General features: G+C 37.5%; 1 protein-coding gene across 2 annotated transcripts in view; it reads left to right on the forward strand.

Annotated features, from left to right (window-relative positions):
- limk1a (LIM domain kinase 1a) overlaps positions 1-20280 on the forward strand; it is a 69533-nt gene that overhangs the window by 4501 nt on the left and 44752 nt on the right. Inside the window, exon 2 of one of the 2 annotated variants that reach the window (XM_065281755.2) lies at positions 5453-5552. In XM_065281755.2, the coding sequence (XP_065137827.1) occupies positions 5453-5552 (100 nt within the window). Of the gene's footprint in view, positions 1-5452; positions 5553-10721; positions 10872-20280 lie in introns of those variants that run through there. The other variant, XM_065281758.1, reaches the window with a different exon arrangement.

Below are 20280 nucleotides of genomic sequence, written 5' to 3' on the forward strand. Positions count from 1 at the left end.
ATACACAGTACACCCACATATATTATGTAAACAAAAACTTTTATGCCGCAAACGATTAGTCTCGACTGATCGTGAGGCAGCACTAATGGTATTATAGTTTAACTAGCAAATACCAAAATATGTCTACAGTAGCTAGATAAATCTGAATCTAAATCAGATATCTTAATGTAAGTTAGCACTATTTTATTGAACATTTATAAGACTAGCTATCATGTAGCTAGCTCAAGCTTTGATGCTTTTTCTCCTACATTCTGCTAGCCAGTTTTCTGTTATCATATAGAATTACTGTACCACCTAAAAGTTTAGACACATTACTATTTTGAATTCCCATCAATTCCCGTGAATTTTCCAAAATTCCCAAGGAAAGTTTACTGAAATTTACGGGAAACTTTCCGCCTCTTTGCAACCCTAGTCATGTGATAATCATTCAGTGTTATCATAGTTTATGTGTGCTGTCTATTCGTCTGAACATTCACTGTGTAATAAATATATTAAAGGCTGTCTGTTAAAGATACATTTATATTATTTGGCTACTAATGATATAAGGTCTATAGTTTCTAAGACAAAAATGATTTCAGACTGCTTTATGTATACACTGTCATATTGTTTGTGTTGATGTTTCAGACGCTCAAAAGGGGTTGAAAAAGACAACTGACACGTTCAAGTCAAGAGTTCAGTTGTTTAAAACTTGAAAGACATGCAAAGTTTAGACTGTGCTGTCACTAGTGTATTATTATGTTGGCTTGAGAAAGCCAACATACTGTTGTTGCACTTAAACTTATTATTATTAGTGGTGCTTGCATTTATGCAAGGCATCACTATTATTATTGCTCATACTTATTATTTATTTATTTATTCTTATATCTGGACACTTTTTCGGCGCGTAACTCGTCCCGCACGGTTTGTCGTAGACCAATGAAACAGTGCTCAAAACGACCGGCTAATTGAGGACACGTCTGCTATGACTTTTATAAGCGATCGGGTGCAAGGTTTTCGAAAGGGGGGCGAAAAACCACCCAAAAAATCCCATTGACTTAACATTACGCCCAACTTTGATGGGTCATAGCTCCGCTCAAGGATTTTGTAGAAACATGTGGGTTACAACATTTGAAGAGGGTGGTAGACTCTGTAAGAACATGGATCACAATGGGGTGTAAGTTGTACCCCTGGGGTGTAAGCGACACCCGAAAATTCCCATTGACTTATAATGGGGCAGGAAACATGCCCATATAAGGGAATAAAAAAGTTCCAGATGGGATATCTTCGCTTTACAATGTCGTAGAGACACGGGGGTTGGACCGTTTTACTCATGACTCAGAGTGTAATCATTATGGGATGCCAATTTTTTCCCTAGCAACCAAATACAGGACCCTAGCAACAGAGTAAACAAAGCCTTATATCTCCGCATCAGAACATCGTAGAGACACGGGGGTTGGACCGTTTGACTCGTGACTCAGAGTGTAATCAGTATGGGATGCCAATTTTTTTCCCTAGCAACCAAATACAGTACCCTAGCAACAGAGTAAACAAAGCCTTATATCTCCGCATCAGAACATCGTAGAGACACGGGGGTTGGACCGTTTGACTAGTGACTCAGAGTGTAATCATTATGGGATGCCAATTTTTTCCCTAGCAACCAAATACAGTACCCTAGCAACAGAGTAAACAAAGCCTTATACTCCGCATCAGAACATCGTAGAGACACGGGGGTTGGACCGTTTGACTCGTGACTCAGAGTGTAATCAGTATGGGATGCCAATTTTTTTCCCTAGCAACCAAATACAGTACCCTAGCAACAGAGTAAACAAAGCCTTATATCTCCGCATCAGAACATCGTAGAGACACGGGGGTTGGACCGTTTGACTAGTGACTCAGAGTGTAATCATTATGGGATGCCAATTTTTTCCCTAGCAACCAAATACAGTACCCTAGCAACAGAGTAAACAAAGCCTTATACTCCGCATCAGAACATCGTAGAGACACGGGGGTTGGACCGTTTGACTCGTGACTCAGAGTGTAATCATTATGGGATGCCATTTTTTTCCCTAGCAACCAAATACAGTACCCTAGCAACAGAGTAAACAAAGCCTTATATCTCCGCATCAGAACATCGTAGAGACATGGGGTTTGGACCGTTTGACTCGTGACTCGGAGGGTAATCACTAGTGGATGCCATTTTTTCCCCTAGCAACCAAATACAGTACCCTAGCAACAGAGTAAACAAAGCCTTATATCTCCGCATCAGAACATCGTAGAGACACGGGGGTTGGACCGTTTGACTCGTGACTCGGAGGGTAATCACTAGTGGATGCAATTTTTTTCCCTAGCAACCAAATACAGTACCCTAGCAACAGAGTAAACAAAGCCTTATATCTCCGCATCAGAACATCGTAGAGACACGGGGGTTGGACCGTTTGACTCGTGACTCGGAGGGTAATCACTAGTGGATGCCATTTTTTTCCCTAGCAACCAAATACAGTACCCTAGCAACAGAGTAAACAAAGCCTTATATCTCCGCATCAGAACATCGTAGAGACACGGGGGTTGGACCGTTTGACTCGTGACTCGGAGGGTAATCACTAGTGGATGCCATTTTTTCCCCTAGCAACCAAATACAGTACCCTAGCAACAGAGTAAACAAAGCCTTATATCTCCGCATCAGAACATCGTAGAGACACGGGGGTTTGACCGTTTGACTCGTGACTCGGAGTGTAATCACTAGTGGATGCCAATTTTCTCCCTAGCAACCAAATACAGTACCCTAGCAACCGAATAAACAAAGCCTTATATCTTCGCATCAGAATATCGTAGAGACATGTGGGTTGAATTGTTTTACTTTTGGCTTGGAGTATAATCATATATTGTCCCCCGAAATTTGCCACGGCAAGCACCACTTCACATTTTCTTCAGGAAATGTACCTATCTAGTTATTATTATTATTCTTTTTCTTCTGAGACTAAAATTTCTAACTCTAACTCGTCCTAGAGCTTTCAAGCTACAGCCATCAAACTTTGGACAGACTTTCGGTCTGATCTGACTCGAGTTGCTATATCTTTTCTAACTGATGGGACCTTCCGAATTCCTAAACGGGGCGCTGAAACACCCCAAAATTTCCATTGACTTAACATTGAGACAAACTTTGACGGGTCATAGCTGCGAGTGAGAAACTTGTAGAAACTTGTGGCTTACCACATTTAAGGAGGCTGACAGGCTGTGTAAGAACATACCTCACAATGGGGTGTAAGCTGTACCCCTGGGGTGTAAGAGGCCCCCAAAATTTCCCATTGACTTATAATGGGGCAGGAAACATGCCCATAAAAGGGAATAAAAGCGTCCCAGATGGAATATCTTCACTTTAGAGTGTCTTAGAGACATGGGGGTGGGCTCATTTTACTCAAGCATCCAATCAGTCTCTTAGGATCACCCCAGAGCTATTAAGCCACGCCCCTAGCAACAATTTTGGGTACCCTAGCAACATCTCCCATAGACTACCATTATAAAAAGCCCAGATGGATATCTTTGCACCAGAGTGTCATAGAGACATAGGGGTGGGCTCATTTTACTCAGGCATCCAATCAGTCTCTTAGGATTCTTATTGAGGTATTAAGCCACGCCCCTAGCAACAGAATATGAAGACCCTAGCAACATAATAAACAAAGCCTTATATCTCTGGATCTGAACATCGTAGAGACACAGGGGTTGGACCGTTTTACTTGTGGCTTGAAGTGTAATCATTATGGGATGCCAATTTTCTCCCTAGCAACCAAACTTAGTACCCTAGCAACGGAATAAACAAAGCCTTATATCTCCGCTTCAGAACATCATAGAGACACGGGGGTTGGACCGTTTTACTTGTGGCTTGAAGTGTGATCATTATGGGATGCCAATTTTCTCCCTAGCAACCAAACTTAGTACCCTAGTAACGGAATAAACAAAGCCTTATATCTCCGCATCAGAACATTGTAGAGACACGGGGGTTGGACCGTTTTACTTGTGGCTTGAAGGGTGATCATTATGGGATGCCAATTTTCTCCCTAGCAACCAAACTTAGTACCCTAGCAATGCAATACATGTTAGCTTCATGCTAGCTTCCTGCTAATCATGCTAGCTTCATGCTAGCTTCATGCTAATCATGCTAGCTTCATGCTAATCATGCTAACTTCATGCTAGCTTCATGCTAATCATGCTAACTTCATGCTAGCTTCATGCTAATCATGCTAACATCATGCTAGCTTCATGCTAATCATGCTAGCATCATGCTAATCATGCTAGCATCATGCTAGCTTCATGCTAACGTCATGCTAATCATGCTAGCTTCATGCTAGCTTCATGCTAATTATGCTAGCATCATGCTAGCTTCATGCTAATCATGCTAGCATCATGCTAGCTTCATGCTAATCATGCTTCATGCTAACATCATGCTAGCTTCATGCTAATCATGCTAGCATCATGCTAGCTTCATGCTAATCATGGTAACATCATGCTAGATTCATGCTAATCATGCTAGCATCATGCTAGCTTCATGCTAATCATGCTAGCATCATGCTAGCTTCATGCTAATCATGCTAGCATCATGCTAATCATGCTAGCATCATGCTAGCTTCATGCTAATCATGCTAACTTCATGCTAATCATGCTAGCTTCATGCTAACATGCTAACTTCATGCTAATCATGCTAGCATCATGCTAGCTTCATGCTAATCATGCTAGCATCATGCTAGCTTCATGCTAATCATGCTAACATCATGCTAGCTTCATGGTAAATCATGCTACCTTCATACTTAAACATACTAACAGCCAGATAGCCTACTAAACTAAACTTATGTCAAACCGTTTTAAATGTTCAGGCTACGCTTTCTCAAGCCAACATAAAGTTTGTCTTCAAACTTTACTATCTAGTTTTACTCTAAAATCTATTACAAAAGAAATGATGTTTCATCACTGAATAAACACATCTATATTTTTCTGTGCAAGGTTGGTCTTGAGATGTTATGATGTGTTAGTGTGAAAAAAAAACATTACTTTGGTAACATCAGTATGAATGAACAATGTATTATTGATGTTCAATCAGAAGAGGTCAGATGTGTTCATGTTTTCAAAATATGTTACTGTACAGTGGCAGCACTGTCACGTTTTGTTGAATTTATTAATACTGTAGTTGACTCCTCATTTAAAATCAATATTGACCACATGAATAAGGTTTAAAGGTTTTCTCATCTATATGTCAATTTAGATATAATACACATATATTAACTTAATGTTACTTTTAATGCAACTGTGAAACTAGAACCTAACAACTTAATTATTTTTATGTTAATATCCTTTATAGTTATACATTGTATCACATGCTATCCACAGACAAGTCTAGTATGAAAGCTGGAGGTTTTGCACATTGCTAGTTGTATGTACAGTATGTGTTTATACAGTATGAATGTGGTTTGTGTTATTGCAGCTGGTGGGAGGTTACCAGAGTGTGCAGGCTGCGGACAGCACATATATGATGAGCAGTATCTACAGGCCCTCAACACTGACTGGCACACGCTGTGTTTCAGGTAACATCTTTTCCCTCATGAATGTCAAAGCTAAACTAATGTTTGCATATCACCAAAGCTGCATCACTTCCTGAATGCACAAGAAAACCATGCCTCTTTGTTTTTATGCCCTCTTTAAAGGCCTCATTCAGACAATACTGTTTGAAGAACTGCTCACAGTCATATTTCATTTCCGTTTTATGTGTTTTTATTCAAGGTCAGATTTTCCAAGGTCGTAAGTTTGATAAATAAAATTGGTCTGCAGATCCGCATTGTCACAAATATACGATGGATTTATTTAATTGTATTTGTTTAAATTTTTTGATTGGATGAAGCACCAAAGCTCATTTAAAGGTGCAGTGTGTAGAATATAGCGGCATCTAGCAGTGAGATTGTGAAATGCAACCAGCTCAGTCTACTGTTCACCGAAAAGCATAGAGAAGCTACGGTAGCGCCACAGGACAAACATGTTGTCGACAAAATACCATACACACCGCTCTGTAGAGCAGTTTGTCTATTTAGGGCTACTGTAGAACCATGGCGGCACAAAATGGCGAACTCCATGTAATGGGACTCGCTGTGTATGTAGATAAAAACGGCTCATTCTAAGGTAATAAACACATAACAGTTTAATATGTAAGGTCTTTATACGCAACTGATAATATAGTTATGTATATTATATTGCTTTTCTGTCATTAGATACTTCTAAAAGTTCCACACTGCACCTTTAACAAGACGCAATGTGCATGATTATTAATATGGGCTTGCTTTTCCAGGGAAGTGCCCATAAAAGGAATATGGGGTCAAGGATACATAACGTACAGAACTTTCCGCAACTTGTATGAAAGAAGAGGTGTGAGTTTGGCTTAGAAATCCTCTGTTACAAGCTCAACTGCTTTTTTGACACTTTGCATTTATTTAGCATGACGAATACAACTCTTAAACTGTGTTAATAAGTCAGAATGCAAGGTTGTTTGAAATGATTGCTTGTTAGGGACATGCATCCCTCTACAAATCGATATTTCCATCTAATGCTGCGACCCTGACTCTATTGTGACATGCTCAAACATTTAAGAGTAATGTTGGTAATGAAATGTCTATATTTTATTTTGGAATGAGTTGTGAGTCAAGCCTTTTCCACTTCACGTATCAAGCTTCTTTTAGTTCAGTGTGTCGATCATAAGACAGTTTGCTGGGTTTTAGCACCAGCTAAAATGGTGTATTTTTATTTCCCTTAGTAATTGAGAAAAAATGTGGACATTGGAACTGAAGCTGTCCTGTCTGTGTTTCCTCAAACCCATTACCACAGACAGTAATGCTGATCACATGCAGGAAACACAGCTCATCTAGCAGAGGAAATAAGATGCTTACAGGACAGATAACAGACTCAATAGTGTTGGAACAGAGCAACCTTTGTCTGGGTTTGCTGTTTTCATTTCTAGTTTTGAACTTTGCATCTATTTCATTGGTTCTTTCTGAATAATAAACAGTTGTTATCGGTATCTCCATGCAGAATCCTGACAGCATCTTCGCACATTTTAACATGCGTTTTAATGTGCGAAAGCCAGAAATTACCAACCTTTTTGTGTCTTTTGATCACAGTTATGTGGACGCCTTTGTCTCTCCACATGAAGTTATTGATCAAAAGGTTTAAAGGTTAACACAAGCTGTTTCACAGTGAAAAACCATTGAACAAATAAGGATGTGCTAGAGCAACTAGAGAAAAACACATGCATGTAGCTGAACGACTCATTGTGTCGTACTGAATGAGGATGTGTGATCTAGCTGTATGAATATTTAATGCTGTAAAACTGAGTTTTTGTGTTTATTATTTTAGGGATATAAACAATGTCATAATAAAGTCATTGTTTCTGCTGGTGTGAGGTTATTCTTCGGTTGGTTGCTGTAGAGTATCTATGATAGATATGCAGGGCTCGATACGCAGGGCTCAAAATTAACTTTTTTATTTGGTAGCACTGGTGCTCCCAACTTAAAAGAGTTAGGAGCACCAGCAAAAATTTAGGCGGACTCATCCAAAAATTATGAAGCACCACAACTACAATGTATATGTTAATAGATTTATTTTATAAAAAATTAAACACCACAACTGGGCTTTACACCCCCAATGGCCAGGATTTGAAATTTGGTCTTTTTTTGCTGCATAGATTCCTAAAATAATACCCAAATGCTGTTCAAATAATATAGGAGCATTAATAATTTAACAATTACAGGTAACTTTATTATGATTACAATAGAAAATCTAGCAAACACGTAAAACACTGATTAATTGTGACATTACAAAAGTGACCCTAATAAAGAAGGCTGATATATATTGGTATTGATAATTGCATTACCAGGATGCTGTTACTACTAAATAGGCAATGTTTTTAAAAACATACCATCAGCATTGTCGTGTTCCACCCTAACATGGAAAACAAGGATGTTTGTCGGATGTCCCTCAAGCAGAATGCGCACATACACTATCAAACACTCTTTAATAGACAGGTCGGTGTCTCCATCAATAATGAACACATTTGTCACGACACTTCTTGTGTTTTTGGCACTTTCGTCATGTTTAATCAAGGTCTTGCGCTTAAAATGTGTGGATTCCGCCACCAACGCCGTTTTATCTGCAACCTCCGTTTCACCTGCAACCTCCGTTTCACAGTATTCACAGTAAACACAGTAACATCGAGTCATTTTCATAGCGGAGCCACTCTTAATCTTTAAGCCACTCTCTCCGAAAGGTTTAACGTTAAGCCTTATTTTCCGGTGGTGAAGTTGCATATAAATCCAGACCGTCGTTTTGAATTAATACAGTAGTAACATTGGCTATAGTCTGCTCGTTCTCTTCATGCTCCCGGTTCATTTTTTCACATTTTCCCACTTTATGCACCAACTTAGCACGACATAAAGGAATGATAGACATTCATATTAGCCAATCTCTTTATTAAACGCAGAAGTTAATGGTTAAATTTGATTGGTTATTTAATGTTGGAGAGAACACTGAACCTGGAACAGCACACAGCATACACAATCTAAATCAAGTCACACCACAACAAAATAAGCAGTCTCAAAAATGCTCCCAAATATATTTTAAGGTCACACAGATTATATTTCGGTCGCATATGCGACCAAAACAGTTGCATTTTCGAGCCCTGAAATGGTTTTCCTCAACAAGCCACATGATTGGACTGTAAAAAAAAATATTTTTTGAATTTGTTAATACACTCTAAAATATATTGGGTTGTTTTTAACCCAGGGCTGGGTAACTATTGGACAGAAGTTACAGAACACATTTCAGGGTTAAAATGACCCGAATAATGGGTTGTTTTAACCCAACTTCTGGGTTGTTTCAACATGGTTGATTAACAGTAACCCAGCCCTGGGTTAAAAACAACTAGGGATGTCAATTTATGCAATTTCCCATATTTGATGATCGGTTAAATTAACGATCAATCAATCGAATAATCGTTAACAGTAATAGTGAAATGAGGCTTTACTGCAGTGGCATATAGCCAATGACATAAAAGTGTGCGTAAAAACGCAAGCTTCTTCACGCGAAAATAAAAGATTTTATTTTGTCTAAATAACATGCTTGTGGCATTGTAAAATGAGTCAGTATAGTTGGTGTTTTGATAAAAAAATTATCAATTTAATCCATTAATGACTAATAGACACAGTATAACTTCGCCTCATATGGGCACTCTGCACAGTCGCATGAAAGTCTGTGATGATGATCAGTGATATATGTTGGGGGCGTTCAGAGTGTAATGACAGTCATTTACAGTTTACATTTTAGTTTCTTGCCAGAATTTAAGATTACATTTTAATCTGTTCATTAAAACGGCTTCTGGTCTCCTTCATTGTGCGTTGCTATGCTAATCTTGTAGGCTTCCCTGAAGAGGGTCTTTGCTTTGCCTTGCTTGATTGCCTTTTTCACCGGCTATAATTCTGTATATTTCCGATCTGTAGGAAACACTGTGGGTTGTCACCATGTCAAAGAGCTCTCTTTATTCCACACCGATTCAAAAATCCTTTTGTTTAACCTTTCTGAGAGAGATGAATGTTGATGTAGTTTTTAGCTGTGGGCTCACTTTTATAGACAGTTTCAGCAGTAACAACATGAACAAACGGCTTTTGTGCCCTAAATTTCACTTCTTTTAGACTTCCACATAGAATCAATAACATCAGAGTACCTTTAGAGTAGTTTATTTCTGATAACAAGCTAAAAAAATAACAAGTCAGTTACCTATGTTTAAATAATACTGTAGCTATGAACCATTACACTGAGCTAATGTTACTGTGTAAAAAAATGCAGCATAAAGTTAAAATAACTTTTTTGCAAGTCAACTCAACCTTCTTTTAAAGTTTTGACCTGTGATAAGTTGACATAACTTATAAAACTAGTTGAAATTGTTTAACTTATTTTTTTTAAATAAAAGTAACATTATATACAGTGTATGTAAAATGAATATAGACATTGTTAGCTAGATAGATCAATAAATTCTTGTCTGGCTGCCAAATCCATGCTCACTGTCTCCCATTGTCTTTTGGAAACCGAAAATTTTTTATTGTCTACGAATTAAAAAACGTGGACAAAACCGTTTTTGAATATTTTCATCTTTTTGTTGTTTTTGGATTTCTAATTCAATTCATTTCTGTAAATCTAATTCTTTGTTTTCCTTTTTACAATGCACAGATATGATACTAAGTGTCATTAAAGGTATACTTTAGCTGATTTCATAGCATTGTAAATAATGGAATAATGCAAAATATAAACTCCGTTACACAAAACAAAATGCTCAGTACCATATTGTGATCAATTCACTTCATTGGTTTATTACTTTCATTTAAAATAAGTGGTTAGGACAGAACACCAAAAAACAGGACCGTCACCATTAAACTGGGACGTCTTTACAGCTCAGTTTAGTTACTAACTAGACCGATAGACAAGCACAGACTGGAGATTAACTTTGGGCCGTGTGCTTAACTGCGGCAAAACGTGTGCATCCGATAAAACCGTCTTTATTATATTTGTGCCTGTATTAATCACATACTGAGTGCTTTCAGGGTTGTCAAAGCGAATAAGCCGTGTTGCAAAACACAGAATGTACTCCCATTCACAAGTCTTTTCTTGTGAGCTGCCTTTTGGAATGCTGTTGTTCATGTTGTAGGTCGTTGCGCTGATCCAGTCAGATAAAACTACCAGTTGTTTTAGTTTTTATTAAAAACTTTGTCTTGAACACTAATATTCGGGAGCTCTGTACAGATTTGACAAGAAACAGAAGACTGATTTACACTAGGCGGAGTCAATGTGCTTCATTCAGTCATGGTATGGTAAGTAGATTATTTTCATGCTCCCAGAGATGATCTTTCTGGATTTCTGTCATGTTAAACTCTTGCTTTCTGCTAACTGTGCTGAAGATTCAGTATCACACAATGTTGTAGACTATTTGACAACATTAACACAAATCTAACCAGATTTTATGATTAGATTATGTAAGTGAGGTGTCTGATACAGCTGGGGTCCATTGAGCTCTTATCTGTGACATTAGTCTGTTTCTTTGGCTCTTCTTTCAGTCTGGTGTTTATGAAGAGTAGAGCAGCATCTGTTGTCGAGCTGTTACATAGAGCAACTTCAATGATGCACATATCTTGCAGTTTTTGCATACAGTACCATGCATACTAATGCATTTTCCTTACAAAACACTAAGATGACGTGCTTCATTTCGATTACATCCCCCACAAACACATTTATAAGGTGCCACAAAACGTGCTTCTCAAAAAATAGTAAAATTTACTAACTTTGTGTTGTTCATGGTATGGAATAGAAAGACATTAAACACTCATTTTTCCTTAGCATTAAAACTTCTCAGCAGCTGCTTCATAACCAGAGATCCTCCTTCATAATGACAGCATGGTCAATTTGCACTGTTTGGTTCAGAAGTTACAGAGATGATTTTCTCTGACATCTCTGTGATCACCTGCAGTAAATTAAATTGAATTATCTGTTCTTCAGTGTTTCTTAAAGATGCCATAGAATGTAAAGCTGTATTTATAGATGTATAATATGAGTTGTGTACATGGTAATGACATATCGTGAGCCTCAAACGTGACTGTTTTCTTCTTTTTATGTAAACCTTGTGCATGCAAAAGACCGCTGGAAAACAGGCCAATCTCAACATGACATTGCAGTCAAGATGTACGCCCTAACATTAAATTACACATTAAATGAATGACAATGTTGTTACAATACTAAAAACAAAGTTGTGATTGTCAAGTTAAAGCTGTATGCTAGTATATGCTAGCGTTTAGGCTAAAGTTCTACTATTGACGTTACAGTTACGTTTTGCAGGTCTATACTGAAAAAAACACACAAATTAACCACTCAGAAATGTCTGTTAACAATCTCCAAACAGTTGATTATTCCTAAAAATCTCTATCTCGGTCTGATACAGACTCAAACATAAGATCTGTTTACACACACACAGAGCTACTGAAGGAGCTGCTCTTAGAAACAGCCAATCAGAGCACAGCTCAACATTATTATTCATGACCCTTTCAAATAAGATAATAATAGACCATTTCATTCTAGAAACAAATCCTAGGGTTGTAAATGGACATGTAAAAACATCTCTGGATAATTTTTCACAAACAATTTTTCACAAACCTTCTATGTAGGTATCAGAGAAAAATTTAACATATTATTTCAATGCATTTTTTGGCACCTTTAATGTGTACGTGGAAGTACATGTTGTCTTTTGCAAAGCAGCGGCTGTGTGCTTGTTGAAGAATTTAGACAAATCAACACAATGGCTACGCTGTATGACACTGAACCATAATGGCATAAATAAATACAAATGATTTATCTGTATGTTGATTTTGTGACATACATAAACACAAAATCCACATTGCATGACTTCTGTTTGATGATAAGTTTGGTTGATGCAGGACAGAATTTGTTACACTTTCCCACTACCAAGGCATCAAAAATCAATTTAAGGTGTTCTGTTTAGCGTCATTTTTTTGAAATTCACGCTACTTTAGTGATTTTAGCTTTTTGGTTTATGTGTCAAATTAAATAAAGCAACATTGGTTGGTTTTAGATAGTTTTTTACTTTATGTAACTTTTTAAATGTGGAATTCATTCACATAACTGGAAATAATTCAGCTCTGTGAAGTTGCCATGCTCTTCACGCCCAGCAGTTGCCATTGACAGCAATTAAGTCTGTCAATATAGTGATGCCTAGAGGTACTTCTAGCATCTTTATAGTGATGCGGACAGGGTATTAACATGTTTTGAGTATTTGAGGTTGGTATTTACTGTACAGTAATTTTAACTATCAGAAGGTGTTGGCTACACAAGACCTAGTGACCATTGCTGTGTCATCACTTCCTTAACAACAGTGGTTATGTTTTTTCAGCAGCTAGAGGCTACACGTCACATTGCGATTTGTCACAAAGTGTCAAACCTCAAAGTGATTGCAGAAGTTGAACTTCCCCAAAAACGGTGAATTGCAGACCTCACCTTCCCTATGGGTCATGTTAAAGTGACACTTGCCATGGTGTGGCTTTGAATGACGGTGTTTTTCCATTGTGTCTTTCATTTTCCTCCCAGACTTTAAGCCAGGGTCATTTCTTTTGGCTCTGTACCATCTGGTGTTCATCACAGACTTGCAACAGAGATTCTTATGGTCATGATGATATTGTTTGGTTGGGTGATCATGAGGGAATAATTGCATAACTGTGAAGAGATGAGCTGTGAGAATCATTTATGCACCTTTGCTTCAGATGTGGTTTTTATGCCCACTGTTTTGTTTTACATACTGTAAGCTGCTTTGGTCTTACTTTTTGCATGTAACCCGCATAACACAATGACATAAACCCACATTATCGATGACAGAGTTTCAAGATTAGATGGAAGAAATTTTATGGGAACTTCCATCTGTTTAACACTTTCATTTATTGTTTTGATTTTTTACTTTTGCATCTCTCCCGTTCTGTTAAAACACTCAATGCGTAGAACACATATTTTGAAATGATGAAACACACATGACGGGCTACATACATGTTGTGACAAACTTCACATCGAGTACCCTCGACAAAAAAAGGTAACCGGCCGCCACTGGTGTTACATAAAGTTTCTTGAACATATTCCATTAAAAAATAAACCAAAGTCTTCATAAGATGTCAAAATATACATTAGAAGCAAGATACTGTTTCTTTACGTTATCATAAAAATGAATGGAGACAGTGAAATGAGAGGAGAAACTGATCTCATTTACCTTAGTAGACTAGCTACAAACAAACATTTCAACTTCATTTTAAACTAATTAAGTGCAAAAAATACAACTTCATATTACATATAACTCACAGTACATGTGCATAAAACATTGAACGCTAAAAAAACGTACTTACAAAAATTTTAAGTGATTCATATACAAGTCACATTTTATAAACCCCTAAATACTTTTTAAACAGACATTAAAATAAAAACGGAAAGGTTAACGTTACTTATAAATCCGCAAATTATGTAAGGAATAATTGACGGCTGGCCATTGAATTATAAGAAAACACTGCAGGTGTGCATTATGTAAGGAATAATTGACGATGGGCCATTGAATTATAAGAAAATAAAGCACACCCCAGGTGCAATGCGGTACGATGCGAAGCGCGGGTGTGCATTATTTTCAAATAATTCAAAGGACCGGAGTCAATTATTTCTCTTATACCACGGTTACCACAAAAATTGCTCTTGGTGCCTAATTTTAAGACATTTGACAAGTTAGGTGTGCGGTTTACTGGAAAATAATCAACACCCATAGAACATTTCTCAGCCAATCAGAATACAGCATTCAACAGACCCGTAGTATAAAATAAAAATAAAATGGCTTTATAAATTGATCCATTCTAACACAAAACTCGATATATAACAGATAATTCCAAGAAACCAATTTTATTATTCCTTTATTTAACCAGGATAAATCATATATTGAGACTATAGTCTCTTTTTCAAATGGTCCCTGGCCAAGAAAGGCAGAACTTAAACATTTATCAACACCCCCCCATGACTAAATTTAATAAAACAAAAACAAAAATTACACATTAACATGTTACCAAAACAGCATTCTATATACAATCACAATACGTGCCAATAACATGGAAAATGGTGAATTCGAGTCCCGCCTGGATGTTAACGCATACACACTTTGCGCTGCCAAAACTAATATTTTTACTGTTAAAAATAGTGTAGGTGGAATATACTCATTATTTTTGTATTTTACTTGCTAGCTCATATACTTAAGTAAACTATAACTAATTTTCATGGGTCGACAAGCTCCACTGGAAACTTTCTATGAGAATTAATTAGAATAAACTGGGAATTAAAAAAAATGCAGAGTGACCTATAACAGGGAACTTAACTATAGTTAAAAGAAATCTTGCAGCATAATTTTGTTTAAACCAACAAAATTTAATACAATTTTAGTTGAATTTCTACCCTGCACATTCACATAGCACACTGCTTACCATTGAGGCCAAACCCCCTTCATGTACTTGCATTCTTAGATAATTTCTTTAATCATGCACATAAAATAATGTAAAAATGTCCATCATTGCATGTATTAACGTAAATAACATACATTTGTTTAAAACGTCCTTTTGCTTGTTGTAAGTTAGTGTGCAAAAACATTATATGAATGTAAGACAAATACACATTAACTGAGAAAACATTTAGGTGAGGTCATAGTGTCTAAAAATAATCCTCCCCTTACACACACTCAATTCCCATGAAAAAAAAATCGTACATATATCAGCTATGGGAGATTCCCCTCCATTTTTCTTGGAGATTTACAGGAAACTTTCCGCCCCTTTGCAACCATAGGTGGTACTAAAAAAGTATTGGGTAGTATGCACTGTACCCAGCAGAAAAGCCCCCAAAAGTGAGCTGACCCAAACCGACCCATGGTGTACTATGCAATAAAAAGCGCCATTAGGAAGTACCCTCATTTACAACAGTACCATGAAAGAGTAAAGAGTACAGAACCCTGTAGGCCAGGAGATGTATTGCAATTTGTCGCAATGTGCATGTGTCAAACACGTGTGTATGTGTCAAATGAAGTATACTTTGCAAGGCTATGTGTATGACTGTGCGTGTATGTATGTAGTAGTATCAACAGGCTTTAAGGGGTCAGGTTTGGTGTCGGGGTTCAGGGATGCACGAACAGTATCACCATGTCGTTTCCCATTGATCTTAGAGGTAGTTCATGTTTAGAGACAGTTGGTGTTAGGGATTGAGATGAATAAAAGTTTCTTTGATAGAAAAGTTGCAGGACAAAATAAAACGATCCAGGGCACGCCGTACTTGGCAGAAAAGCAGTCACCCTTTACCTACTGTCGTGTCTGTGACATTGAGACTTTTTGCAGATGTACCTTTTGTTATGCTAAGTCTGCAGAAGCACTTCCATTGGGCTTAGAAATTGGCAGGATTGTAAAAAAGGATTGTCTCAGTGCCAGGACTGGGGACTGCGTTGAAGGGGGTTTGGCAAGGCAAATTGGGTTAGAGGGCAAATATTGGGTTAGAGGGGTGGATAGCGCAAGAGTGGTCGTGAGTTTTTAGAGGATTCTGTCCATGAGGTAGTGCCGGGTGGGTGGAGAGATCACATTGTTCCCATCTGTGACACAAGTAGCTTACACACAAAGTTACTGAATGAAAAATATATGCAAATGTTTATTTAGTCAAATGGACTACTAGTGGATTTCATGGAAGGATTAAAGGATATTATTCTAAGTAATCTGTATAAATGTGAAATCATCAGAGCAAAGAATGCATGATCTTCTGTTTATTTACTTTTATTCAAATGCAGAATCTAGCTGGTACCCAAAAAAACAGCTTTGAATCATGGTCTATTTGGAGGGCCGCTAGCTGTCCCTTGGGTGGAAAAACACAGTTTTCCTTGGAGGATGTAAGTGGTGCTTTAACTTCATGGGAAAATAGCTTTCATGCTCAATGTTGTCCCTCAGCAGGGTCCAATAAACCACTGGACTTCACATGAGAAACCAGTCAGGTCCGATGACAAAAAGTAAGAATAAACCCAGTGTCTACTACAGTGATAGGATGAGAAAACTGAATTGCTGTGTAGTAAAGTGAATTCTGACTTGTTTCACAGTACTACCCTGTTTAATGTCTCTCAGTTCAGGATCAGTTCAGGTTAACATCTGAAATGTGGTGTGCTGGGTGTTAAACTAGGTGTTAAACTCTTTTTATACTGAGAGATAAAATCAACATTATGTTTGCTGCTTTTCTGGGAATGTCTGCCACAATTTGTAGGCGGTTACTTGGGTATTAATAAAGCTTGCTGGTCCATGTAAATATAGCTGTGATATTCTTATCTCTAGATTTATCATGTACACTCTTTTCTATAATATATAGGTGGATTTCAAGTAACAACACATATCTCTTTGATAAACTTGTTGATTTGAGAAGTTTTTGTGTCTTTGGCGAAAAACATGCAAATTCTGTGTGTTTCCTGGGTTTGAACCCATGACATTTTGTGCTGCTGACGCAATGTTCTACCACTGAGCAGTAGGACATAAAGGGATAATAAACACAAACTGAAGCACTCTAGCATTTTATTTGATGCACTCTGCATTATATTATGCCTTGATACAATATAAATGTATTATACAATGTACATATATCTGCACAAAATGCAAGACTTAAATTAAGAGTATGTACTTGACAGAAAGTTTAACTCTCGTTGTGGATGTGCACCTTAACCATAACAGCGCGCTTTAAAACACATCCAGGTCTTTTGCTATCATTTTAGCGATAACTGTGTCGTCCTCTCACCTGTTCTCAGTCAAGATGTTATATTCATATGGATCTCTGGTATCTCTTGACATTTGATATGAGATGATAACCCATTTAACTTGTGACTGCGCTGTACATTTTGCACATGACTGACTGTACTTTCATCTTACCAAAGTGAATCCGAAAGTCACTACATCATTTTGAAACCATAGTGCCTCAGTGTGTGTTCAGCTTCACAGTGTTGTGCAGATCAGCCGGGTTGCCACAGAGCGGGTGCGCTTTGGGAGCTGACTTATCTGTTTGCTTTTGAATCATGCCTGGTACTGATGTCGTAGGCCGCTCTGCACAGCTCTACCTGACGTCCAACATGCACCCAGTCTTTACTACCGCAGGCCACCACAAAAAATAAACCCACACTATTATCGTTTTGTAATCGATCGCTAATACCATGTTCGAGTACTCGAGCACTCGACTACTCGTGCCCATTCCTACTAAGCAGTGGCAAAACTAGAATTTTTTTAATGGGTGACCATAATCCATGAAAGAAAACAATGTGTAGCATATATCAAAAAAGCATGAATGAATCTTATGATCACTGATTACTTCACCTTACCCAACATCAGATAAATATTCCTGCACTGCATGCTTTACTAGATGTTGTCAGGATCCGTCCGAAATCATCTGTTTTATTACATCTAGTCTTTGTCCTGGCAGTACCATGTTTTATGTGGGAAATGTGTGGTTTTAAGATTGGTTTATTCTGACCACGCATTTCCCGTTAGTTTAGCCTGTTATATGTATTTTATATTTATTGTTTGTTTAATGTCTAGTTTAGTCTTAGTTTAGGGTTGCCTTTTCTCGTCTTGTTTTGCCCCATCGTGGGTTTTGTTTTTCCTGTTTGTTAATAAATTATTATTTTAGTTACGTCTGCATTTGGGTTCGTTCTTTGTTGTCAAAATCCTCACAGATGTAAACATAATGTAAAAGGTGAATTTAAACTTTTCTCTTTTTCATATCTGATTTACTGTCTGTTGATGAAGCAAAAGATTTCATGTTAACTGCATTAATGTTTGTAAAAGTTTTTCAGGAAATCTAAACTTCATGATAAACATTAAACTGAATCCAGAAACTGTAACATAACGAAAACTCCATTGAAGAGAAGAGCAGAGATCATCCATATTCATTAGTCAACCCCACAGTCAATGGACATTCCGTCTCTGCAGCCATTCACTGCTGTGTTGAGTTTTAATCCGAGTGCTGGAAACATGACATATAACTTAAAGTTATCTCCAGACGCGAGTGTGTGTGCTTCGTCAGACAGTGTGATGCGATCGACGCCCAAGCGCACACACAAACACACGATGCCTCATATTTCATGCGCTTTTTGGTATTCTTATAAAAGATGCGATTGCAAACATCACATCTAAAACCTTGTTTATTCGCATATATCTCTGCACAGTAAGTTTATTTAACGCAGGATCACGCATGGGATGGCATTTCTTTTGTGTTGCTTTCACAAACAAACACGTCACAATAATGGCATCGTCTTACATTAATAAAGGCTCATTGTGCAGTCTTTTGTTTCCTCAGCTGTCAGTCACAGATTATTCAAGTGCATATTGCCTTCCTAACCAAAAAATGACTTTGAAATTGTAAATCAATATATTGTTTTATGTGAATGAGTAGGCAGAATGATTTTCACATAATTTTAAAGAATAAACTAGATTCTGTTTAGAAAAGGCTTGGGAAAACATGTTTGTGCTGAACACAGTGTTATGAGACTTTTGCCATTTATTATGTTTTTAAGCAACTGAAAAAATCACAAATGTCAGTGCAGTGCAGGTCAAAACTTCTCCAGGGCCCTAAAAAACCCTTAGACCCCAGAGGATTAAGAACAGTATAACATCTCAGGTTCACATTACTTTATTTAACATGCATGCTCTTACTTGTTAACATGGGTGCTGAAAAAACATGCGCCACTTACGCGGTGCGAAATCGGCATAATGGGGGACGAAAGTAACAAAGTGATTTTCTTAGAGGTCTGCCTACTTTTGCGTTCCAAATGATGACAGAATCTTTAGCCCACAACCCTTGACAGAGCTGACATATATCACATTATTTCGTTATCTGTTCCCAAGGGTAGGTCCAGAAAGCTGTTTTCGACCATGGAAAGTAAATTCCAGAGCGGTAATTTTTTCTAATATTTTTTCATTTTAAGGTAGTGATCAATCTACAGGTTATTTAGTGCTGTAACACATCCTGAAGTTTCGGGACGAAAGTAACACCTGTTTTTACAATTATTTGATATCCATGAAAGCAGAATAGATTTGTTAATATTTCGAAAAGAAGATCAAAAGTAATTCCGAAAACTATTTTCACTGCCACCTTTGCTCACGGGTGCCAGTATTAGAGGAGTGCATCGTATATTGTTTTTTAAAAGTACTTTTTGGTCTTGTGTTACAGACTTGCGGAGCTCCCTGCATAATATTTGTTAAATTGCATGTAAATAGATGTAATGAATGAAGTTTCCATCTGTACTGCTGGGAGAGCGGTTTGTGAATTTCCAAGCACACAAAGACCCTGTTGCTCCAACAGCTATTAATCATAAAGGATTTATTTACATACAGGGACGTTTCTGTTAAAAGCCTTCAGTGAGTCAGCAGTGCAGCTCTGTGCTAAAGAAACAAATTCACTCCGTCACCAACATCTGCAGCTGCTTTATCATCATGTCTAAAGCTTTAGCTTATAGATTTTCATGATTAAATTCCTAAAGCATGCATTGTTGTATGAAGGTGTGTCTTGCTGTATAGTGTTTCTCTAGCTCAACTGGTAGAGGTTTGCTTTAGTAGAGCAAAGGTTGTAAGAATACGGATATGCTGAAAAACATACATTGAATGCTTTTTCACTTTGGATAACAAATCCATGCATTAATGG

Source organism: Paramisgurnus dabryanus, chromosome 8 (assembly GCF_030506205.2).
Source record: "Paramisgurnus dabryanus chromosome 8, PD_genome_1.1, whole genome shotgun sequence".
Taxonomy (NCBI): Eukaryota; Metazoa; Chordata; class Actinopteri; order Cypriniformes; family Cobitidae; genus Paramisgurnus; species Paramisgurnus dabryanus.